Raw genomic sequence first — 26,867 nt, 5'->3', positions numbered from 1 at the left:
AATTATTTTAATACCCCACCCATTGAAGGCCAATATACTAAACACCTTCTTCATGACCCTGTCCACCTGAGAAACCACTTTCATAGAATGATGCAACTGTACTCTTTGATACTCTTTTTCCACAGTCTTGCAATTTACAGAGCAAGTCATATTTTGGTTTGACTGACCTAAGTGCAATATCTCATACTTGTCAGAGTTAAATTCCATTTGCCACTTATTGGATCACCTTCTGAACTTATCTAAAACCCTTTGTAAATTGAGATATCTTTTGTCACAGACCACACCACCACCACTTTTGTTGTCATCTACATCTTTACTAATCATGTTAATGCATTGTTAGATGTATCAACAATTTGGATGGCAAACAAAAGGGGACCCAGCATCAACTCCTGTGGCACATTGCTGATCAGAGGCCTCTAATGAGGAAAACAATCCTCCACTATTATCCACTGCCTCCTTCTACTAAGCTAGTTATAAATCCAATTTGCTAGCTCACCATATGATCTCACCTTCCACACTAACCTTCGAGTACTGCATTTAGTTCTGATTGCCTCATAGGAAGGATGTGGAAGCTTCAGAGAGGGTTCAAAGGAGGCTTACTAGGATGCTACCTGAATCAGAGAACATATCTAATGAAGAAAGTCTGAGCAATTTTGAGCTTTAATAAATCCACAAAGATAGCATGTCTTAGATTATTTCATGAATAGGCTGGGAATCAGGCATACAATTTTATCATCCAGTCCAGCACCCATAAATTCAGTGTGAAAGCAAACAAATGGATGTGATTAGGAATATACTCCTAAAAGTGCTATGATGAGTTCGAATTCTGCAGGCTAACCCTAAATTGGGCACTCTAAAATTTCAAGCTTCCTATAATTTAATAATCAATTTTCTTTACCAAGATTCTTGGGACAGAAAGTTAAAATTGCTTTTGTCTAACCTTCAACCCAAATAATTGAAGCAATTTCTCATTACATTGCTATTTATCACTTTATCCAACATGCCAAGTATAAATTGGCTTCTGTTACTTATCATATTGATTACACTTCCAAATCTTCTTCTTCATCCAAATGGGATAATGGCACCTAATTTTCAACTTGTGGTCATCCAATGACCACAATGCCTTTATTCAAGTTTCCAGTTGAAGTGCCATATGCAACTCCTGCCATATTTTCCCAGACCTGCTACCTTACTTTCTCATCAAACATGCAAATACTCTCCCAACTAAAGTGATCTATTATGCCCTGGCTAGCAACATTGATGTCCTTTCTCTTCATTGTGGTCTCCCAACATCTGCAAAGATTTGGGTTTTTAAAGTGCTAAATGAAAATGCCGTGCTCTTGGAGACACAAGAGAATGCAGATGCTGCAATCTGGAGCAAAAAAAAAACCAATGGAAGATGTAGAGCACCTCAACCAGAAATCATGGGGGGAGGAGTCACGTGATGGAGTAGTGGCCGGACGGTGAACTCCAGCCCTCTCCAGAAAAGTCGGGAAAAACAAGAGAAAATACAAAGGCACAGAAATACAAGTTAAAGAAAAGTGAGTATAAAGGTGGAAAGAAGATGGAGACAAAAGGAGAAAAATCAAAATCAGCGGAAAGAAGAGAGGAAGAGAAGACAACAGAGGAAAAAGGTGAAGGCCTTACCTGTCCGAAGAGGCCCGCTGTGGAGAGAGGACCCCACTACCTCAGGTCGGTAGAAAAAGAACTACAACAATGGCTCACAGAGCCGAGTAAAAGTGCGCAACCGCGCATGCGCGAGGAATCGCGCATGCACGATGCGAATGAAAAAAAACACACCGACGGGAGGGGGGACCAGCTGGGGAGTTGATCTCCACAGCCGGCAATGACAGCTGCAGAACACCTGCAGCAAGAAGAGACCACAGAAGACAATGGAAACAAGAAAGAAGAGGAGGAAAGGGCATCAAAGAAACAACAGATGGCCAACCCAGAGGAAGAAGAAGAGGAAGAATACAGTGAAATAGATAAAGGGAAAGGCAAGGTAGAGGATATACTTGCTCTTGTTAGAGGATACATGGAGTCATTTAAAGAATGGCAAACACAGGAATTCAATGATTTAAGAAGAAGAAGAAACAACACAGAAAAGAAAATAAATAAAATGGATATGACCTTAACAGAAATGGGGAAAAAAATGGACAAGATGGAAGAATGGGCAATAGCAGCAGAAATGGAGGTAAAAGACTTAAAAAAGAAATTGGAAGAATCTAATAAAAGAACTAAAGAGACACAAGAATTACTAGCCCAAAAAATAGATATAATGGAAAATTATAACAGAAGAAATAACATAAAGATAGTGGGCCTTAAGGAAGATGAAGAAGGCAAGAATATGAGGGAGTTTATAAAAGAATGGATCCCTAAGGCCCTAGGATGTCCAGAACTACAGCAAGAAATGGAAATAGAAAGGGCACATAGAGCATTGGCCCCTAAACCACAACAAAAACCAAGATCTATTGTAGTAAAATTCCTAAGATATACTACAAGAGAAAAGGTACTGGAGAAGACAATGGAAAAAGTAAGAGAGGGCAACAAACCACTGGAGTATAAAGGGCAAAAAATCTTCATTTATTCAGATATAAGCTTTGAACTCCTAAAGAAGAGAAAAGAGTTCAATACAGCAAAAGCGATTTTATGGAAGAAAGGATATAAATTTACACTGAAGCATCCTGCGGTATTGAAAATATTTATTCCAGGACAACAAAACAGACTGTTCTCGGGATCCAGAAGAAGCACGAAAATTTGCAGAACAATTACAAAAATAGACTGAGGGATGAAGACGGGTAATGAGAGCAAAAATGATCACGATTGATATGTATGCGGGTAAAGAGGTATAAGAGTGAATAGAGACAAAGGGCATACGTGAAAGTATCTGTAATTAGAGGAAAACATAGATAGTATAGACAAGAATTAATAAGGGAAGGTAATGGAATAGAGAGAATAAGGAGGGAATTAAAAGAGTGACCTTTGTGACATATAAAAAGTGAAATCTTTTCTGGGGGGGGCTGGGTGGGGGAAGAGAGCGGTCACTGCAAAATCAGTTGACGCTTGCGAGTGGATTCGCAAATCCAAATGGAGAGGGGAGATGTGGTTGTCCGACAAGGGATAAAGGACAACTCAGGAGGGGAAGGGGAGATTGGGGATAAAGAAGATAGAAATAGGAGAATAAGGAAAATGTTGGATGTTGTAGGAATGTTGTCTGGTAAAGAGTTGAAAATAAGAAAACAGAAATGGAAAAGGAGGAAAGGTAATGATGGAAAAACGGAAAGAGAAGATAAACAAAATATAAAATGGCTACGCTGAACTATATGACTCTAAATATTAATGGAATACATAACCAAATTAAAAGGAAGAAACTACTAAATTTACTGAAAAAGGAAAAAATAGATATAGCATTTGTCCAAGAAACACACTTAACTGAATTGGAGCACAAGAAATTAAAGAGAGATTGGGTAGGACATGTAACAGCAGCATCGTATAATTCAAAAGCAAGAGGAGTGGCTATATTAATTAGCAAAAATGTGCCATTTAAAATAGAAGAGGAAATAATAGATCCAGCAGGGAGATATGTAATGATAAAATGTCAGATATATTCGGAGTTTTGAAATTTACTCAATGTATATTCACCTAACGAAGAAGATCAAAAATTTATGCAAGATATTTTTTTGAAGATAGCAGACATGCAAGGGAACATACTAATAGGAGGGGATTTCAACCTTAATTTGGATCCAAATATGGATAAAACGGGGAAAAAAATTAACAGGAAGAACAAAGTAACCAAATTTATAATTAAATCAATGCAAGAAATGAAACTTGTGGACATATGGAGGAAACAAAACCCAAAAGAAAAGGAATACTCATACTACTCGACTAGACATAAAACATACTCAAGGATAGACCTATTCCTGTTATCAGCCCACATTCAAGGGAGAGTTAGGAAAACGGAATATAAAGCTAGACTATTATCGGACCACTCACCCCTGTTATTGGCAATAGAGCTAGAGGACATCCCTCCAAGAATGTATAGATGGAGATTAAACCCCATGCTACTTAAAAGACAGGATTTTAGAGAATTTATTGAAAAACAATTAAAAATGTACTTTGAAGTAAATACGGAATCAGTGGAAGATAAGTTTATACTATGGGACGCAATGAAAGCATTCATTAGAGGACAAATAATAAGTTATGCAACCAAGATGAAGAAGGACTATAATCAGGAAACAGAGCAGCTGGAAAGGGAAATAATAAACATAGAAAAAAAATTAGCAATAAAGGAAGATACAACCAAAAGAAGAGAATTGGCGGATAAAAAAATAAAATATGAAACATTACAAACATATAAGGTGGAGAAGAATATAATGAAGACAAAACAGAAATATTATGAACTAGGTGAAAAAACACACAAAATCTTAGCATGGCAGCTTAAGACAGAGCAAACTAAGAAAATGGTATTGGCAACAAGGAAAAAAGACAAACAAATTACATATAATCCAAAAGAAATTAAGGAAAACTTCAGAGAATTCTACGAACAATTATACCAAACTGAAAACGAAGGGAAAGATGACAAAATCCCGTAGTGATTGTGCCCAAACCAAAGGGTGACATAAGACTATGTGTTGACATGAGAATGGCCAATGAAGCTATAATTAGAGAACGACACCCTATACTAACAGTGGAGGAAATACTTCAAGAACTAACTACCAGCAAGGTATTCTCAAAAATTGATCTGAAATGGAGCTATCATCAATTAGAGCTGGATCCAGGTTCCCGAGATGTAACAACATTTGTGACTCACTGTGGATTGTATCGTTACAAGAGACTATCATTTGGAATTAATGCAGCTTCAGAGATCTACCAGTATGAAATCCATCGAGTGATTCAAGGCATTCCTGGAGTTGCCAACATTTCTGACGACATCATAGTCCATGCACCAACGAAGGAAGAGCATGACAAACGGTTGAGGCGTGTACTATCTAGACTACAGGAGGCAGGCCTTACCATGAATGGAAACAAGTGCCAGTTCGCTGTGTCAGAAATGGACTTCATGGGACACAGACTTACACAGGAAGGACTAAACCCTGCAGAGGCCAAGGTGAAAGCTATTGCAGAGGCACGTGCACCTCAGAACACAACAGAGGTGAGGAGTTTCCTGGGATTGGTCAATTTTTGTGCAAAGTTCATTCCTAATTTCGCTACGGTGGCAGAACCACTAAGGAAACTAACCAGGAAAGGTGTACCATTTGATTTTGGATCTGAGCAGAAGAAAGCGTTCACAGCGCTGAAGCAAAGCCTGACAGATGTAAAAACTCTTGGATATTACGATCCAGCGGCATCAACCAAAGTCATAGCGGATGCCAGTCTGGTTGGTTTAGGAGCCGTATTGGTCCAGATGCATGATGGAGGACCAAGAATCATTGCCTATGCCAGCAGATCATTATCAGATGTGGAAAGAAGATACTCTCAGACAGAGAAAGAAGCACTCGGACTTGTATGGGCCTGTGAAAGGTTCCATGCATATTTATACGGCATTGAATTTGAACTCATCACAGATCATAAGCCATTAGAGGTGATCTATGCACCTAGATCCAAACCATGTGCCAGAATAGAGAGATGGGTACTCAGACTACAACCCTACAAATATAAAGTGATCCACATTGCAGGGAAAACAAACATTGCAGATCCACTGTCCAGATTGGTGAAGGATGGATGTCCACAATCCAAGTCAGAATTGGGAACAGAAACAGAGAGCTTTGTACGCTTCATAGCTATTCAGTCGACACCGAAAGCTGTGACTACGAAGGAAGTCGAGAGAGAATCTGAACGTGATCCAGAACTCATGGAAGTAAGAGAATGCATAGAGTGGACAATGGGACAAGTGTACTCACAAGGCTTACATTCCCATTAGAGACGAACTTTGTTGCATCGGACAGTGTGTATTAAGAGGTTGCAGATTGGTGATACCGCAAAGATAGAGACCGAAGATCGTATCCTTAGCGCATGAAGGACACCTAGGTATTGTTGGTACCAAGCAAAACCTCAGGACCAAGGTATGGTGGCCAGGTTGTGATAAAGACGCAGAGAAATTTGTTAAAACTTGTCACGGATGTCAAATCACAAGTAGGAGTAATCCGCCAGAACCGATCTGGAGTACGCAACTCCTGACAGGACCATGGATCGATGTAGCTGTTGATTTTCTTGGATCTTTACCGACGGGTGAATCAATTATGGTAGTGATAGATTACTACAGCAGATACTATGAGTACGTGGTATTGAAGTCCACAACCACTGAAAAAACAATACAAGCGTTAGCAGAGATATTCGCAAGATATGGATTACCTGTTACATTATACTCTGACAATGGTCCACAATTCATTTCAGAGACATTTGCGGAATACATGAGGACCACAGGTATCCACCATCATAAAGTAACTCAGAAATGGCCGCAAGCCAACGGAGAAGTAGAGAGACAAAATCAGTCCATTGAAAAACGATTGTGGATTGCACACGCAGAAGGACAAAATTGGCGAGAAGCATTGCTATCTTATGTGGCTGTCTATCGAGCAACGCCTCATGCAACCACTGGAAAAAGTCCTGCAGAAGCACTTTTTGGGAGAAAAATCCACACAAAAATGCCAGAAATAAAGGAAATCCGAGACAACCAGGAGATGAGGGACCACGATGCTGAAAAGAAAGGTGCAGCAAAGCTGTACACAGATTCGAAACGTGGAGCCAAGTATTCAGACGTCATGCCAGGAGATAATGTTCTAGTGAGGCATGAAACTGGTGGTAAGCTAGACACACCTTATTACCATCAACCCTATACTGTCGTATCCAGAAGTGGCAGTATGGTGACAGTCAAGTCTCCGACTGGAGTCCTGTATAAGAGAAATGTATCAGGTGTAAAAAGGTACCAGTCCAGAGATACATCGAGCGAAGAGGTTGAAAGGCCAATACAAGATGCTGAAACTGAGAGACCTGATGATGTTCCAGAGACAGTTACCAGCACTCCTGATGAAGTGACTAGAGCGCCAGAAACACCCGAAGCCGTGGCGAGCAGTATTTCTGACGCTGAGAGTGAACAACCGAGAAGCGACGACAATATCGCAGGCAGGCCGAAATGAAACCGGAAAGTGCCCAAACGATATGAAGACTTTGTGCCATAGTTTTAATAAGAACTTTGGGACAGTATTTTAATCTTATATCATAAAGTGCATGTATGAGTGCTGTAGGAAGTCAATTTTATGTAGTTGAGTTATAGTATTACCATTAGTTACGATGTTTGTAGGTTTCCGAGGGATATTGGTAAGTGAAGGTAAAGTTTATTTCTGATTAAAGGAGGGATGTCATGATAATGAATATGTATGAGATGTACCGGAAGTCACGTGGTATGAGAGGGAGATAAGAGCACAAGCAGGAGAACAAAGGAAACTGGAGAATAAAGACTCGGAGAAGTTTACCTGATAAAACTTGTGTTTGATGTTTTATTAACTTCACATTTCGGGCCACAAAGGTGACACAGACCTTGCATTGTTTTACTTACTTTTTTTCTACACTATAATTTGCTTGTTTTATTTTGCACTACATTATATTTAAGTTCCCATAATGGGTAGCCTGCCCAACCTTTTACACTGCCATGTACATCTAGGTTGAACTGGGTAATTTAGCGGGTCCATACCCAGCAGTGGAAAATGTCCCAACTGAGTAGGGCAAGTTAAAATCAACTGTGCTCTGATTCTTGGTGGGGTAAGAGTCCGAGCACTGCCTTCTGGCAGTGATACCTGCTTTACCAGGTACATGAGCAATGTCAGCCTTTATGTGCGTGTCACAATGACGGGAAGTAGGAAGAGAAGTGAAGAGCCACAGTTGCAGGGCTATCAGAAAATCATTAGCGTTTGCCATTAGTAAATGCGTAATTAGATTTCCAGGAACTCATGTCACCTCCCTCTGAACATCCTCAGCTCCTGATGAACCATGGTGCACTGGGAACAGCTTCTCAGGTACGTTTACCTGCTTCCTAGGATTGGGAGTGTGAAAGGGACCAACTACACGGTAACAGTTAGCACCATTCGACTTCCAGCGACCTGGATTTGAACCCGGCGCTATCGAATGAGTTTGTGCATTATCGCCGTGACGTGCAGATTTTCTTCGAGTACTCCTGTCCTCCAAAACGAAGAGGTTTCGTCGGTTAATGGGGCAGCAGATTTCATAGGCAATATTGTACTGTATTCTTAGTATTTATTTTTAAAATTAAACTGTCAGTTAATATTTTTGGTCAAGACCCTTCATCTGGACGTTATTTTCTTCATGTCTATTAACATAGGGCTCCTAGAACGCTTCCACCAGCGTTGTCTCCGCTCCATCCTCAACATCCATTGGAGCGCTTACATCCCTAACGTCGAAGTACTCGAGATGGCAGAGGTCGACAACATCGAGTCCACGCTGCTGAAGATCCTGCTGCGCTGGATGGGTCACGTCTCCAGAATGGAGGACCATCACCTTCCCAAGATCGTGTTATATGGCGAGCTCTCCACTGGCCACCGTGACAGAGGTGCACCAAAGAAAAGGTACAAGGACTGCCTAAAGAAATCTCTTGGTGCCTGCCACATTGACCACCGCCAGTGGGCTGATATCGCCTCAAACCGTGCATCTTGGCGCCTCACAGTTTGGCGGGCAGCAACCTCCTTTGAAGAAGACCGCAGAGCCTACCTCACTGACAAAAGGCAGAGGAGGAAAAACCCAACACCCAACCCTAACCCACCAATTTTCCCCTGCAACCGCTGCAATCGTGTCTGCCTGTCCCGCATCGGACTTGTCAGCCACAAACGAGCCTGCAGCTGACGTGGACTTTTTACCCCCTCCATAAATCTTCGTCCGCGAAGCCAAGCCAAAGATTAACGTAGGGTGACAAAGCAAATGGATTTTGTTCATTGCATTGACATTTTTTACTCAATAAAAAGTCATTGAGCCCCATTCAAGTCCAATAGAATAATTTCTCAAAAATCTCCCCACCAGTGCTCCGATACACACTTCTGAAAACCAGTTTCCTCTTACAGGGCTCAATAGTCAATCTAGAACTAACCCATAGAAATGCCAATACTGTCAAAATTAAGCATCAAAACTAACTTTACACTTTATATAGGCAAGAACAAGATTTCGAAATTGGTATTTTCAGATATATGGTTTGTCAGACCATCAAGCTTGCCTTGACCAATTGATCAGATGTTACTTTTTCTCTGTAAGCGAGTAAATTCTCACCTTGATCTTGCAACAGTATTAAGTCTTCTCGCCAGTTCTTAAGATCTTTCTCATACTCAATACCTGGCCATTGTGATGCATGTAGTATATTCAGTCTATACAAATGTGGCCTCATTACTGGCACAGAATGATGTCGAGGTTGAGAAAATCCTCAATTTTGTGCAGCAAGTCATTTAACCTTTCAGACCAACTAAAGTATTTGCTGGGTTCATTATGATGATTTAAAACCATTAACCCAATTGGAAATATACATGTAGTGGTTCAGTTTGTTACACCTGACCAAGCTGAGTTGATTTCAATTTTATATACAAATTAAAAATATACTTTTAAACTGTACCTTGGATATGGCAGAGAAGCAACTGATTAACAGGCACAAATACAAACCGAGTTAAATTCATCTGGGAAGATAAAGGAATTAAAATTTGCCTAGCGGAAAGTTAGAAAGGACATATCATTATTACATTGAAGACTGAAAAAGATATTTCCCCAAATATTAGAGGCATTCACAATGCATTGACAGTAAAGACGCAAGTACACGTGGAAATAGCAATGATTTATGATGCAAAACCCGTTTCGTTTTTACTTCAATCACGGTGACTGGACTGCAACCTTTTTTTATTGTATAAAAAGTTTTAAACAGATGGGGATTGTACAGGGTTTTTTTTCTCTCTCCCCTGAGAACCATTGATAAAATGCACAGCTTTCTGATTGTACCGAGGACAAACAGGAAGAGGCTGCGCGGCCGAAGTCATAGGAAGATACAACGCGAATCCAGACACTCGCAACCTTAAGGATCTGCTTTTTCTTCTTGACAAGGATGTCAGGTTCGCAGCACCACCGTGCGCTTTTATGGCAAATGAAAGCTAATTAATTTTGTGTAAAGGAACCATTACTTAACAGCTGAAGTCAACGTTAGCTTGGGCGGGGGGGGGGGGGGGGGGTGCAAGACACGAGTGAAAGATTCAACTAAATTTTATTTAATCACTCAATTATGTAGGACAAAGATTCGGATACATCACCATGGTATGACAGTTGAAATTTTAACGGGATAAGCAGACAACTGCTCGCTGCAGTTACACAGGTATGTAATAAATAAAAATGTTACCGTTGGTTAGCGTAAAAAATATGCAGACAGATTTTAGTTATCCAGCAGTAGTGTGGTTAGTGGAGATGAGTTTTGTGATCCCGATAGGTGGTGAGAGTAAAAGTTATTCTTGGACCGAGGTAATGGACCAGGCCGCTGTACCTTTTGCCTGAAACTAGCTCGAGTCCTAGAATTTCTTTGACGTGAGCTCCCTTCTTGCAGCAAGCAGCACCAAACCAATCTGTCACCCCTTTTCACAGGACACATGTAAAAGGAATATTCGACAATGCCAAATCTCAGATTCCAGAGAGGTATCGATATGCCTTCTTCAGGGGTCTCAATGTCTGGCCACTGAAGTTACCAACCAATTCCCTTGCTTTTTTTTTTGCAAGGCCTTGGGGTTAGGAAATAACTTAGGAAGCGGAGATATTAGATAAGGTGGAATCCGAGAGAAGGGGGTTTAAACGTATGAAAGCAATGAAAAAAGCAGGTATTAAAGAGTTGGCTCGGAGGCAACCGTTCACGTATCCTAGGACTCAAGAGGAAGGACTCTGCCATAAATACCAACTTAATGGCCATGGTGACATATCCCTATCTTATGCCCAAAATATCAAGCAACTAAAAACAGTTTATTTCATTCTGTATTATCCCCACAAATTCTGTGTGCAAATATAAAAGCTCTCAAATTTCGTTGTGATTTGTGAACTCTATACGGGCAATATTGAATGGTCTGAAAGACTACAACAGTCTAGGTAACAATCCAAAATAACTACTAGTATAAAATGACTCCAAGGTAGACAAGATATTGAGAATAAACATTGATAAGGCAATAAGCAAAATACCACAAATACCGAATACTGTACATGAAAAACAAAAGTTCAAAATAATTTCCACGATAGCCGTGGAATTTATAGTTTGGAATTGAAAGCAAACTGGTCGTAAGGTTTCCACAACAGGTTTAAGTAGTAAATTTTTTCAAGGGAAACATACCTTGTTTGGTGACTGGTTAATTCTTAAATGCTCTTGGAAATGGCCATTCAGTGGTAGGTAAAAATAACATGAATAATAACATGACGACTCCTGAATAAACAATGAAAGCTTTCTTTCATAGGTAACAATTTTTGCTGGAGTCAACGGGGAATTACATACAGGTGTGAATACAATAATTGATTAAAAATATCAAATTAATTACTTTAAATTGATTCTGACAAAGTCTAGTTCAGCCCAACTTGTCAACGTCAACCAGCTACTCTTCCCGAGTTTCTCAATTTTGGCCTATTTGCCTCTAAACCTTTCTTGACCAGGTTCCTGTCTTAAAGATGGAGTAGTGAAGAAACACGTAATGCAGACCCAATGTCATTTATAAATAGGATTTATCTTAACTGCCAAATTTATAAGCACAATTACCTTGTTTGCTTTAAAATTACTCTAACATTAAAAAAGACAAACATGAGATCACATTTATATGTATTTTCAATTTGTTAATAAGCAACAAAACATTCTTTACCATCCTCGAAGACTAGCAATCTCATTAACATAAATCTGCATTAGCTGAATGGAAAGCAAGGGAAAACACGTTTTGAAACTCAACAAATCTGCCAATATACACTTAGGAACGTTGCGAGGACCAGGAAAAGCAACAATGGCATTTAAAAAATAATCCAAGCACCTTCCTGTTGCCAGTTAGCACATATGCTTGGCATCTTTCCAGAAACTTCACCTTCCTCACTATTCATTAAAATCAAGTGGTTAGAATGGTAGGCGATTCATGGGAACATTTGCCAACAATCTCATCCCCATTACCACAAAATATGTAAACTCTGCAAACAATTGTCCAAAGGTTAAATCAAAATATATTGTTTAGTCAACTCCAAATTAGAGGTTATTATTGCAAGCTTGTTATTTCAGTGAGTGTTACTTTGGGGATTGGAGCAGGGTGCAATCACTGTTCACATTTTCAGACCTGAATCCAAACCATAAATAGTTAATGCTCTCAACTAAAATGGATTGTTTATTCAAATCCACATGGGACATTTACAGGACATATAATGACTCGTGTTTGAGTCACTTTAACAGCAGCGTCGAGTACTGATCAAGCAAGTCATGTGATTGAGACACTTGAAGAGGCAAGATTAATAACCAATGATCGTCAAGAGACAGAAACGAAGCAACTTTGTATGAAATGGGACACTTCTGCTGTTTCTCCTAGTAAGGAACAGTGATCTACTGTGACTATTGTAATGGTCATTTTTGATTGACCCATATCTGGGTAAAAGCAAATTGCTTCATTGGATAGTGACCATTCTGATGATCATTTTGTCTGGCCCTTGCCTAGGTCTTTGGAAGTATAGTGGAAGTCACATCTTTTGTTTCCCCTACCCAAGGGTCAGTTGTAACATGAATTCAAATCAAAGAACATTTCTCTGGAAGCAATTTGACATGGATTCTTGAGTTTTGAGCAGTCTAATCACTATCTCAAGAAATTCATAATTACTTCTGAGGTTTCCACGCAGGACCCAAGACTGAACTTTGAATTTACTTCACAGAATTGTGCCTGCAGGACACTGACATCTCTAAGCTATAATGTTAAAAATCAAAATATTTGCAATGCTGAATTGCCATCCAACAATTCTACTGGAAGAGTTCATTGCTTTGTATTATCATATTTATGCATCTAAATATGTAAAAATTATACACACACAAATGCATGTGTGTGTATTTGTGTGTGGAGAGGTTGACTTTGTATCATATTTCCATTTGTAGGCCACAAATTCTTAACAGTAAAAAAGTTTTTACAATTGTGGATGTTTTTGTATACACAAGCAAAACAAGATGTGAAGGGGGCTGCATTGCAAGAAAATAGCCCACAATCACAATTTTCCATATGTACACAAGAGTTTAGCTCTGCATCTCAAAATTTCTGTTAAAGTGAAAATGGAGGCACAATGGATATAGCAGTTACTGCAATGTCTTTACAGCACCAGCGATCTGGACTGGGGTTTGAATCCCTCACTGTTTGTAAAATTTGGATTCTCCCCATTCTGTGTAATTTTCCAGTGGGAGGGGGAAGTCCAGTGTCCTCCCACTGTTTGAAATGTAGCGGGGGTTAATTAGGTGCAAATTGGGCAGCATGGATTCAAGGGCCGAAATGGTGTTACTGTGCTGTATATATATATATATATATCTACCTTTTTAAAAAAAATCTGTTGGGGTGGGGTGGGGGGTGGGAGAAGAGAATATCCTTCAACTGAATGGCTGAAACACAGGCTGTACATTTTTAAAAACTAATATCTGAATGTACACAACATTTTAATAATCAGTTTTGTCTTCTGGTAAAGCTCTAGCCCAAGCATAATTCTGGCAAGATATCACTGCCCACCTAACTAGAGGATGCTGAGGCTTGTAAATATCTTTTGTATTCAGCTCATGAAGGTGTGACGATCATATTATGACTGGCAAGATCTCGTTCTGCAACATTTTCACTATTCCTTATTCCCTTTCAGACCTATAATCTATACAAGCTTAAGTTGTGATACTGTAATTAATGAATATGCAGACATTTGTGAACAGATATCGGGCCTCATAGAAAACAGCAACACTTGGATATTCTATTGAAAAACATACTTGTAAATACTTTGCATATAAGTAAGAATACTTAAATTACAGCAGTAATATTTCAACTTTAAAAAGTCATTAAAGTCTGGATCCCATAACGTTTACTATTTCTAAATAACAATCTAGTCATCATGGTAAATATAACAATCTATTTTTCAAAAGAGAGATTGGGTAATCTTGATGTGGAGAAGGGATGCTTAGAAAATTCTTTGAGATACAAGTACCTAACATTTAATTCGGAATTCTGAAAACCATCACTTTTTTTTGTTTTGGTAAATGACATTTCACATAAGTAACGTTAATTTCCTGAAATAAATTCTCTTTACATCAGGACACCACCCCCCTAGTCCCTACTGTCCCCATCCCCACAGGCACCCTCTTTTTTTAACCTTCAGTGGAAAGGCGACTCAGCCCCCAGCATCTGATGGGAGAAGTAGGCAGCAGTAAGCTCAATGCGGGAGCAATGGCCGTCTTCCTTACCCATAAACCCCCCCCCCCGAGCTAGAAATACTCTGGTGCTGGCAGAGCAGTTCCAGCTACATGGAGCATTATGGGTAACAAAGATGGCCATTGTCCCTGCATTGAGCAGATGCCACAATCAGGTGCCGTGCTCTGTAAACTCAGGGCTCAACAGCATTACTCCTCTGCTGTTAGATGGGAGTGGGCGATGGACAGTGCTGTACTGCCAGGGTGTGCCTGAGGGCCAGCCTGACATGCTGGTGGAACACCTGAAAGTCCCGATGCTCAGCACACTATGGCCTCCTGTCCTGATTGGCTGCTGGCTCAGAGCAGCCAACGCTGACAGCCTTTTTGGCCAAGGTCCTTCACCACCATCACCTCCGACCTCTACCTGACCAATGCGCTGGTTGAGAGCTCCCTGTATGGCTCATGTCAACCTCCCCCACCCACAGCCTGGCCTAGGGCACAAACAGTCTGGCACTGACCCCGGGGCGGGTGGGGAAAGAGGGCAGCTAGGTGAGAGGCATTTGGTTAAAGGGATCCAAAATCAAAATGATTCTGAAACCTGGAAGATTTCAAACAATGGCAGGTGTCCAATCCCAACGATCCAGAGTTTAAGCGGTTGGATTTAAGCGGAATAATTTCAGCACCCAAAGAATATATAATCAGATGTCACTCTCAAGACATAGTACACAGAGATGGAGGAATCTTCTACCCCATGAATCAGCAGCGGATCAGTCACGGGGGTGGGGGTTCATTTAAACACAAATTGATCCTTTGAAAATCAGCATGATTTCTGAAGTAAATAGAACCTCAATCTTTATTAAAAATCTGTAATATGAAGCTCTGCTCCCTTCATTGTGCTCCAAATTCCTAAAATATTGTCTCGTAAAGTATTCTTAGGCTGGTAGGGAGCCTATAATTTACAGGGTGCGCTCATCTACAAATAAATGCATTGTGGTTTTTTGCCTAGGCCATCCTAGATAAAACTTTCAGCACGACCACAATGTTTACATTTTCAATATTCAGCTGAGTTTAAATTACAAAAGTAATAGTTACACAACTAATCATATTAATAATAAGACCTTAATTTTCATTTTAGTCATTTAAAATTGTCTAGTTTCTCAAGACACCTTAAATATAGGCTGAACCTCTTTAACCCAGTGACATTTGGGTTCATTGCCGGACCACAGAAAATTCCAGAAAACAGAAATTGACCCCTAAAGGAACCCCTCTATGTAAACATACCAAAAGGTAGAAAAAAAGCTTAAAACAGGAAATAACACTGTAAGGCAGCACAGTTACATGGTAGTTAGTGCACCTCTACAGCATCAGCAATTAGAACTGCGGTTCAAGTCCTATGCTGTCAGAAATGAGTTGTACTAACAGCAGCAGATTCAACTGTGCCAGACCACAGAGCACCAGATAAGAGGGTACAATCTGTACTATAATTTCTACATTCATAAATAGTGGTTGCATACTAGGTTTAACTTGAATTACTTTTAGCAATTAAGACTTTTTCAAGTCTCTGAACTTGCTCAATAGTATGAATTAAGTTATGAAGATCATTTCATTGTCATATAGTGAAAGAATGCCATCACCTATTATTATATAGCTAGAATTGATATTTAAAGCCAAATTATAAAATGGGAAACAAGAATCATAATCTGCTGGAGGTTATCATAACCTGCTGATAGTTTCCAAAACTGACCATAAATCTGCAAGTAACTGTAAGGTCAAACAGAGAAGCAAATTTTCAGTCAGATTTTTCAACATAGAGCAAAATAACACCAAATCTGAGGAAAACTTAAACATAGATCCAAGAAAAATGTTGCCATGTTCATTTACAATCAAAATTTCCAAGGACAATAATAACCAACAGAATGCCTAATTATTCATGTGCTTACTCTCGCAAATGGATTTTCAACCATCAAGCAAGTGTCTTTGTTCACAATAACTGCAGCACAAATTCATAGAGGTTTTTAAAATACCATTTTCAAGCAAGTTGCAATGACAAATTTATTGGTGTAATGCCCGCTGTTAAAAAAAATCTAGCACCAGCCAAATTTTCTGTAGTTTCATGGAAAACTCAATTATGCAAGTACACATACCCAGAAAAATCCAATCAACTCAACAAAAAAAGTGACTCGTCATACGAATCTAAAGATGTGCAAAATGTGGTTGAATTTAATCTTGCGCAGTTAAGCAATAGCTTTCAACATTTATCCTGAAATTAGTTTTCAGCACAGCACACAACTTCTTTTTCTCAGTTTCCACACTTTGGGAGTATTGTTTTTCTGTGTATTATGTCTTGTGCCTGCATATTTTGCACTGAGGATTGGAAAATAGTTTTGTCAGGTTGTACTTTATGATCAGATGACAAACTTAACAAGTACAAATTATAAGGTGAAGTTCCCCTGCTAAAGGAAGGTTTTTTTTGTTCCTATATCTTTCTTCTTGGGTTCACAGCCCAGTTGATCGTGAAAAGTGACTACTCCTTAAACACACACTAAGTAGGACGTGCATAATTTAGACATCAAGTCAGATCAGAAGAATCCAATTAGCCCCTAAATAACTTTAAAATGTATATTTCTAAAATTCTAACTGCAAGATCTTAGTTATATTGATTATCCAATGTACAAAGAACTTCCTGATAATAGTTTTAAATTTGCATTTTGAAGTCATGTCCTCTTGTAACTCAACTTAGTTTTTCCATATCTGCAATGCAATTGACTGCAAATATTAGCTGCAAAACTAAGAGAAATTAAAACAGCAGGTCAATGACCACACACTTTTTAAAAATCATCAACTGGAGCTTTAGGTCAAAATCACTAAAACTGTTAATTTAATGCAAAACACAATCACAGAACTCAGCATCCTTGTCAAAAATTTCCACGATCCATAGCATTCTGTTGTAGCCCCTGCAAAAGGAGAGAAAAACAATCCAAGTAAGTTCAACATTCACATATCCATAAATAGCGAAGAGAATGAACAAATACCAATGTTGGTGAAATTTGAAGAGTACAGGGTTTGCATGTTCCTGTAGGGATCAAAGGGAAGGTAAGAAGACATAGGGAACCTTGGTTTTCGAGGGATACTGGGGATCTGGTTTGGAAGGTGTATAACAGGTATAGGCGACATGGAGTAAATGAGATACTCGAGGAGCATAAAAGATGCAAGAAAATCTCAGAGCAATCAGGAAGGATAAAAGATTGTTTTGGCAGACAATGCGAAGGAAAATTCTAAGGGTTATATAGGTATATTAAAAGGGTAACAAGAGACAAAATTGGTCTGAAGATTAGAGTGGTCAGTTTTGAGGCAGATCAGAATAGTTTGCTTTAGGTGTGGAGCCGGGTTTGGTGTCGATATTACATGTTCTGTTTAATCACCTGCTATAATGGATATAAAGAAGGACTTGCAGCCTCCGAAGCAACAACCTATGGTCTATATTTGTGGAGAGTTTGTCATACTGAAAAAGAAATGAAAGTAAGAAACCATATCGAGAATGTGGTTACAGAATAATCTACAAGGGAACAAAAAGACTGTTTTCAATGTCTGATGAAATTCAAATTTGCATCTCTAAAGCATTTAACTGTTTTAGGAAATTATGCTATGAATTGCTTCCTCCAAACTTTTATTTCTAAATTTCAGGAGAAAGGGTGTTTGATTTATTACATTAGAATTTTAGTGTTATAATTTAGAATTATAATATATAGGCATTTAACAAGGTCCTGCAGGGGAAGTTAGTCAGGAAGGTTCAGATACTAAGTATTCATGGTGAAGTAGTGAACTGGATTCAACAATGGCCGGATGGGGAAGCCAGAGAGCAGTGGTAGATGATTGCTTGTCAGATTGGAGGCCTGTGAACTAGTGGTGCGCTTCAGGGATTGGTGCTGGGGCCATTGTTGTTTGTCATCTACAATGATCTGGATAATAATGTGGTAAATTGGATCAACAAGATTGCAGATGACACTAAGATTAGAGGTGTTGTGGACAGCAAAAAAGGTTTTCAAAGCTTGCAGAGGGAACTGGACCAGCTGGAAAACTGGGCTGAAAAATGGCAGATGGAATTTAATACAGTAAGTGTGAGGTGATGCATTTTGGAAGGGAAACACTAAGAAAGGACATACATAGTAAATGGTAGGGCACTGAGGAGTGCAGTGGAACAAAGGGATCTGGGAATAGATGTCACAGATGGATAGGCTTTTGGCATAGTGACCTTTATAAATCAAAGTATTGAGTATAGGAGTTGGGATGTTATGTTAAAGTTGTATAAGACATTGATGAGGCCAAATATTGTGTGCAGTTTTGATCACCTAGCTACAGCAAAAGATACAAGAAAGATTGAAAGAGTGCAGATTTACTAGGATGTTGCCCAAACTTCAGGATCCAAGTTATAGGTTAGGACTTTATTCCCTGGAGTGTAGAAAAATGAGGGGAGATTTTACAGAGCTATTTAAAATTATGAGGGGGATAGACAGAGTAAATGCAGACAGGCTTTTTCCACTGAGGGTAGGTGAGATACAAACCAGAGGACACGAGTTATGAGTGAAAGGGGAAAACTTTAGGAGGAAACATGGGGAAAACACAGTGTGGTGGGAGTGTGGAAAGGGCTTCCAGCTGAAGTGGTGAATGCAGGCTCAATTTTAACATTTAAGAGGAATTTGGACAGATACATGGTTGGGAGAAGTACAGAGGACTATGGACTGGGTGTAGGTCAATGGGACTAGGCAAAAAAAAAAATGGTTCAGCACAGATAAAGGCTAAAGAGGTCTGTTTCTGTGCTGTAATGTTCCAGGGTTCTATTAATAAATACCATTAATAAATTAAAAGAACCCCATATCATATGATCATTATTCACATGCAAAATTTAGCATGTGGGGTCTGACCAAAACTATTCCACAAGAGACTAGGTCATTTCAAACCAAAATATCCAATTCACACATTCCCAACAAAATTATAACAAATAAAAGAGCAACTTCCACTTAGAAACACAGACAAGCTATTACTCTGAAATTGAACAAAACCTAGTAAGAAAAATAATTTAGTCAACACAACTCAATATGGCTTTCCCATGTTTAAAACAAGAAGATATTTCTGATCAAAGTACCATGAAATTCAATTTCTTGATCTTACCTAAAGCAGAAATTTAATAGCAGAAATGTTAACATGTATTTTTCTATTGTTTGAAGAAGCTACATTAATCTTATTGCACTGAAACAGCCCCTTTGGCTCTGCATGTGGCCATTAAGTACCCCTTTCCTAATCCGCATTCCACGTGGCATGGCACTTCAAATGATCACTGAAATGGTGGGAGAATACCTACCTCCACCAACTAGCTGTTCTATTAAGGTATGCCAGATTTTCATCACCCTTTGAAAGGTTCTTCCCATACAATTCCAATTACCAACAGTTCTGCTATGTGGAATTGTTTTTTTTCACTAATTACACCTTTCAATTTTTACTGCCAGTTTCTCCACTCCAAGAAAAACAAACTTAACAAGATTGACCAAAGGTACTCATTTTCCCCATATTCTTCTGAAGGCATGAGAACAAGGCAATAAACTAACAAAAATAAGATGACAAAGACATTTTTCCACACCATCCCAATAGGGAGTGCTAACAGATTTGATCATCATACACAAATAAATGCACAATGCAGATGCTTTGACAAATATGATCTATGCCCACAAACTTATAGATCAATATCTTCAAATAAATCTAAACTGCTGTTCCTGAAAACATTCAATGTTGCAAATGAACTACTTACTGTTAAATATCCAAATATGTTTAGCTACTGCATCTGTGCGAGTTCAGAGCAGACACTAAGTAAAGCCTGTATTACAAAGTATTTCCATTCAATGTAAAGTTTCACAGTTTTAAATCTATTTAATACACACACATTCTTAAAAAAAGGACACATCAAGAGTTCATTTGCTCATTCAGACTGTCTGTAACTTATGGGGAAAATATATGCATATGATGCAACATGTATTTCAGGTGAAATGGAACATTTCAAAGATGAATTCTAACAGCCTTGACATAAAATTCTTCAAAATAGACGCCTGGGTGGTCTACAATGGAAACAAGAAAACCATGAAAAATCATGGCATACCAAAAAATAAAAAAACCCATGCCGAGACATTACCCACAAATTGCATTTTTATTAAATTAACAAGCATGTTGTAGATTTGAAACAAATTTTGACACAATTGCTTAAAGCACACTGTACCAAATATCCAAAGGTCCAAATAGATTCTAGGACAAATCCCATTTCTGAAAATTAGCTATGTGTCAGTATTCTGGTATTTTTAATAATAATGACAAGGTCAATGGACTGAAAGGTGAAAATTTTGCTTCAAATGTCTAGATGGCTTTGCTATATTTAATGTACGTTTTAAAACAGCTCTATTTTTTTAATTATACATGTCATAAGCTTAAAATAGAGCATTAAAGCTAGGATATCAGAGTCTCCATCAATTCTTGCTTCATATTTAGCAAGCATTAAATTAATGCTTCTAATTCTGATGAGCAAACATTCAGTAAATTTAAACATACCAAAATTTTATGGTTCTTTTAAATTAATACACTGCTCAGCGTTCCGTACTTACCCACTCCTGTAGAGAATAAAACTCATCATGTGGCTTACAGCCAAGATCACTGCCCTCACCACTGTGATTTCAGTTTCAGTGCAGCTCAGACCAGTTGATAGAGGTCAGATGCTGGCTGAGGATGGTTCTGATCACATGTGGAATGAAGTCTGGCAGCTTTCACTTTAAGATCCAGTGGACAATGAACACCCACCTTCAGATACTAAAACCTTAAATGGCATAGAAAACTTTAGTTAGGCACAATGAAACCACGTTTTTTGCTTGCGCATTTAATGGTACAAAAATAACTGTGTAAAGAAATTCCCATAGCGTGTTACAATAAAATTAATATATCAAGATAATTATCTTCTAGTTTGCTAAAAGCTAAGTTTTGACCTCTTCACTTCTGTAAAATAATAGACAATTAAATAATATCTTACCTACATGGTGAAGTTTAACTGATGCTTAGCTCTATTCTGCTCTATAAGACATCTGTTTTCGTTGGCCTCCTCTTTAAATTTACTGCAGTTAAAAGCTTTTGATCCATGAATACCGCTCACTGTTACAAGAGTGCTGGCTGAAATTAGGCTTCTTTGTCCAGACTTCTTGTGCTAGACCTGTTTTCTTGGAAGTGTAAAGCATTTGCTGTTTTAACGTCGGATCATGCCTTTCCTGGCCGATGAAGTAGCTGCTGCATCTATACGATCTAAGGATTTCTCCTTCTTGCAGAAACCATTCTCAGTTCTAGCAGTTTTTAAATTCTGAGGATTTGACGATTCATCTCTGCACTTTTTGCCTGATTAGCAGTCCTTGCATTTCCCTGGCTGTGTCAAAAGCTGAATATTAACCCACCCATAATAAATCTATCTAAAAAAACAATTACACACCCCCTTTTCTTTTTTTTTTGGGATTTTATTAAAGTTACTGAGGACATACAACATTTTCCAAACTCTACACACTGCAGATATTTAACATAGAAAGGCTGAATATTATAACTCCATGATCCTGGTTCAGAGCTCTCAAAATGCTCAGTGCATCTAAGAATATTTAAATGTCAAAAATCCCCTCAAACTCATAACAATTCCACATTGGAACTTGCGTAGAACACTATAAAGATACTACAGCAAATAAATTTTTTTTTTTTTAAAAAGCTAGAAATCTGTCTCCAAAGGCATCTTTACAGTCCTTTCTCCACATCAAGAGTCCGCTCAATTAAACAATCCCAAGCATTGACAAAATGGTTTTCTCTGCCTGTGCTCTGGAGTCTTCCGTCATCTCACTGCCTTTTTATGTTCCGCTGAGATAAATTTTTCCTTAAAATTTTGCTGAGAGAATAACCTGCAGCTGTCCTGTAAACTCTGGGCTCTCATCCTCCCCTATTTATAAAGTGATGCCTGTTACAATAAAATAGAGGTAAACAGCAGTTAATCATAAAAATCCAGTGTTACTATCTATTTAACATTGAAATGGTACAAAACCCTCAGAGTGGTATACCAAAATGTTTTCAGGATAGTTAAAATGATTTGTAGCCACATTTACTCCTCCCCAGGTAACTTGCTTCAATTATGAATAATTGTGCACACTCTTCCCCAAATAAGTTGCTTCAATTATGAATAGTTGTGTACATCTAAAAAGTGCAATGACACTAATAACTTTTAAAATTAATTGTAACTTTCTACATTATTAAAAATCCAAACAGTGTTAAAACTTTAAACGTTTGTTACTGGTACTATTTACACTAAAATGTTCAATAGGAATGGATCACATACTTACCCTTGGAACACATTAACTAAATTAATATCTGTTGCGACCACCAAATCCTCCACCACCATAGTTTCCTGGAATTAATTTTTAAAAGATTTATTTTACACAATACTCTTGGTTTATACAGAAAACAAACTATTACTGCCAATCCTATTCATTTTTTTCTTGAATCACATGTCAGAATTCAAAATTCAGTTCTGGTTGAAAATCTTGGAATTTTGATCAGAAGGCCCCTTCAAATCCAAGTGATATGTTGATTTCAGGGGGCAAACAACAGCCTGGGATTCCTTTTATTTTACAAGTCTGGCAATATGCCTGGGAAACAGTGCAACAATTTAAATTATAATGGTTTAAGCTCCATTCTAGCCAAAGGCATCAATTTCAGAGAATAACTTTAAAAAATACTGAAAAACCAATATTACATCAAATTGATGCAGGGTTACATTCAAGAATTTTTTTTTTTTTTTTTTAAAACACAAAATATGAATTTTTTTCTTTCCACAAATCTGGCTGATTCATTAAATGTTTCCCAATATTTGTATTTACACCATACAGATTTGTTTGAAGATACAAATTCAGAAAACAAGCCCGTTCGCAAAATGAATATGAAGTCTATTTTTTGAATGCAGATGCACCATCATGATTTACATCTCATTTGCTCAAATAAAAATTTAAAGGGAAAACTAGCTGAAAAAATTTAGATGGATAATTTCTCAAAAACATGCAGGTGAAAGTTCTAAACTGTCACCGAAGAACCATTTAAAAATTCCTAAACATTTAAGCCAAGCAAAGGTGAGTTAACAGATTTTATCTTTAAACATGAAAATTATTCTGCCAGCCAAAGTCCATTTACAAAGAGGGCTGCAGAAAGGAATGGAAAGGTTTAAACAAAATAATGGACTGATGTAGATGGAATGACGCAAGGTAGAATTCTCAGATACAATCTGGAATAATGCATTAATTCTGTCAAGAACAATTAGTTGTTCTCGAGTGGATTATTCACGGCATCAAGAATTTTAAAGATCAAATACAAGAACCAAATCAAGAATAATCCTTCACTATTTAAATATCAAATGCAACTATCAAAAGATCAGCAATCAAAACCAAGCACAAATTTTTATCTGCATGTTTTATTTTTTTAAATCTTACTTGAGAAAAGGGGGAAATGTTTTAAATATTGGTTGAAATCTGCTACTTCTGATACAAAAGTTTCATTCAAATAGTTAAAAATGTTGATATGAGTAGGCATTTTGAGAAGCTGTTCCATTCAGATAATGAGAATGTTAAATCCAGTTCAGTTAAATAACAGATTCTCATTTACAAAATCTAAAATTTAAATTACAGACAGCCACTGTGTGCCTGCTTGTGTCTGCGCATGTGTGTTATTAAAAAACACACATACAACTCCAATTATCCACAATTGTCGGGACTGGGCCTATTTCAGATGAACGATATTTTCAGGTAACTGCTATTAAAAAAGCCCAAAAGCCCAGATGCAACAGAAAATCACTTGTAACAGTGTTTAAACAACAAGGTTTTTTAAGCATGAAATAATGTTAAATTCTCACCAAAAACATCCTGAACAAAATAAGAAATCTAACACCAAAACTTTGAAATTCTACTCAAGGTTTTTCCAAACATTTTTCAACCTGTGACACCAGTTCAGCTCTGAAAAATTACAGATAACTGAGGATTTCTGATATCATCATTTATCTGAAAAATTTCAGAGGCAAAATGAGACGTCACATAGAAACATAGAAGATAGGAGCAGGAGTAGGTCATTCGACCCTTCGAGCCTGCTCCACCATTCAACGAGATCATGGCTGATCTAAGTTCAGTACCCCGTCCCCACCATCTCTCCATAACCTTTAATACCCTTATACTGAAGAAATAGATCTAATTCCCTCTTAAATAGATTTTAATGAACCTGCCTCTACTGCCCTCTGTGGCAATGAATTCCACAGATTCACCACCCTCTGAGTAAAGAAATTCCTCCTCATCTCGGTCCTAAATGGTTTGCCTATTATCCTCAAACCATGGCCCCGGGTTCTGGATTTTCCCATCATTGGAAACGTCCCATCTGCATCCATTCTGTCCAGTCCTGCCAGAATTTTATGTCTCTATGAGATCCCCTCTCAATCTTCTAAACTCCAGCGAGTACAATCCCAATTTGCGCAATCTTTCCTCATGTCATTCCTGCCATTCCAGGTATCAGCCTGGTGAATCGCCTCTGCACTCTCTCCATTGCAAGAACATCCTTCCTTAGATAAGGTGACCAAAACTGCACACAGTACTCCAGGTGGGGTCTCACCAAGGCCCTGTACAGCTGCAGTAAGGTATCCTTGTTCCTATACTCAAACCCTCTTGATATGAAGGCCAACATACCATTTACCTTTTTAACCGCCTGCTGTACCTGCATCCTCGCCTTTAGAGACTGATGTACAAGTACCCCTAGATCTCTCTGCACTTCCCCATCTCTTAATCTATTGCTATTCAAATAGTAATCTGCCCTCTGGTTTGTATTACCAAAGTATTACCATCCGGGTCCAAAAAATTCGGATAACAGGATTTTGGATAATCCAAAATGAGATAATTGGAGTTGCATGGATATAGATATATAAATAAAAATAATCGCACGCACACCCATGGTATACCGTCAACCCCAATTTTCTGGATGCCCACGTTGGCCCATTAATCACTGTATACATTGACCCCCAAAGATTGCACGGATTGATCTGCTGGGCGTTGTCTGGAGGTGATTGCTATCATGGAGGGTCAATTGACACAACGTAACCCTTGCCTTGAAAGTATGAAATGAGTTTTAAATTGAAAGAGATGGAAATGGTCAAGAAACCAACAATTGTGCTCCTGCAAGGAAATTTGATGCAAACGAGAAGTTGATGAAATTAGAAGAATAGACTTTTAAAAAACCAAAGAGGCAATGTTCATTGAAAAAAGGAATCAATTGTTGGCCAGAGTTGGAAACATTGCAGAATGGGTACATGACCAAATCCAAGACTGCGACAAAGTCACCTGAAATAAAATAAGAACATATGCACTGCAGTGGACAAAGTTGCACCCAGACCTCAGTAAAAATTTTGAAAAGAAAAAATCTGGTATTGTGACAAAAAACAAAATTGCACAGAAACTACCAAAAAATCTTGATCATGAAGCTGTAAGTTTTCACCAATTAACTAGCAGAAACACCAGTTTGTATTGCCAAATATCAGAAACAGACAAAATCCCCATGAATTTTGACATGATACAATTGAACAGTGGAATTGAAAGGTGTTTAAAAGTGTACAAACCTGAAGTACAGGCCATGCAAAGACCAGTTTTACCATGCTATCGTGCATGATCAACGGGATGAAGTTAAGACCCATGGCAATCTTCAAACGCAAAATTAAACATGAAATTCCCTGCAGGTATTTTTGTACATTTTCATGAAAAAAGATGGATGGATGACAATGGTGTAAAACTACAGATTGACAGTGTGTGGTACAGGTGGCCAGGGGTTTTACGCAAAGGACAGAGCTTGCTGGTCTCAAATATGTTCCGTGGCCACTTAACTGAGAAGACTAAAAGTAGATTAGCACTACATAATACTTACATGGCAGTTTAACATCTATATTGCAACCTCAATGTCTGCTTGAACAAGCCATTCAAAGACCATGTGCATGAGGAATGGAATACATGGATATTGAATACAGAAAAGTAGTTTACAAAAGGCAGGGCAATGTATGCTGCATTGCTTGATGTGCTGTTTAACTTCTTGCTCAAGGCATAGGACAAAGAGACTGTGATAAAATCGTTTTAAAAAAGTGCGGTATCTCTTGTGCAATTGATGGCACAGAAGATGATGTATTGTGGGACATTGACAATGGTGAAATTGACTCAGATACAAACTGGGACTCGTATGATGACTGATTAAACAGTGGATGTGCTGCTGCCATCTTTGCTTCAGATGATATCGAGGGTGATTTTGAAGGGTTCTAATTGTGTTGTTGTTTTCAATAAAAATCTCAATGGAAATCTGTCAGTCTTTTTTTTTTAAGGGTTTTTCAAAATACGCTTAATCTGCTTTT

General features: G+C 38.3%; 1 protein-coding gene across 7 annotated transcripts in view; it reads right to left on the bottom strand.

Annotated features, from left to right (window-relative positions):
* Positions 1-12,347: 12,347 nt before the first annotated feature.
* LOC138751613 (heterogeneous nuclear ribonucleoproteins A2/B1-like) overlaps positions 12,348-26,867 on the bottom strand; it is a 31,450-nt gene continuing 16,930 nt past the window's right edge. For 4 of the 7 annotated variants that reach the window (XM_069914133.1, XM_069914127.1, XM_069914131.1 and 1 more), the window contains 5 exons: positions 22,792-22,856; positions 21,459-22,412; positions 21,040-21,248; positions 17,818-17,897; positions 12,348-17,349 (listed from right to left, as the gene is read on the bottom strand). In XM_069914133.1, the coding sequence (XP_069770234.1) occupies positions 22,813-22,856 (44 nt within the window). In that variant the 3' untranslated portion in view covers positions 12,348-17,349; positions 17,818-17,897; positions 21,040-21,248; positions 21,459-22,412; positions 22,792-22,812. The remainder of the gene's footprint in view (positions 17,350-17,817; positions 17,898-21,039; positions 21,249-21,458; positions 22,413-22,791; positions 22,857-26,867) is intronic. The other 3 variants (XM_069914134.1, XM_069914130.1, XM_069914129.1) reach the window with 2 other exon arrangements.

This window comes from Narcine bancroftii, chromosome 1, assembly GCF_036971445.1.
Source record: "Narcine bancroftii isolate sNarBan1 chromosome 1, sNarBan1.hap1, whole genome shotgun sequence".
Taxonomy (NCBI): Eukaryota; Metazoa; Chordata; class Chondrichthyes; order Torpediniformes; family Narcinidae; genus Narcine; species Narcine bancroftii.
The sequence above is the reverse complement of the archived record's forward strand: the minus strand, read 5'-3'. Positions and strand labels throughout refer to the sequence as shown.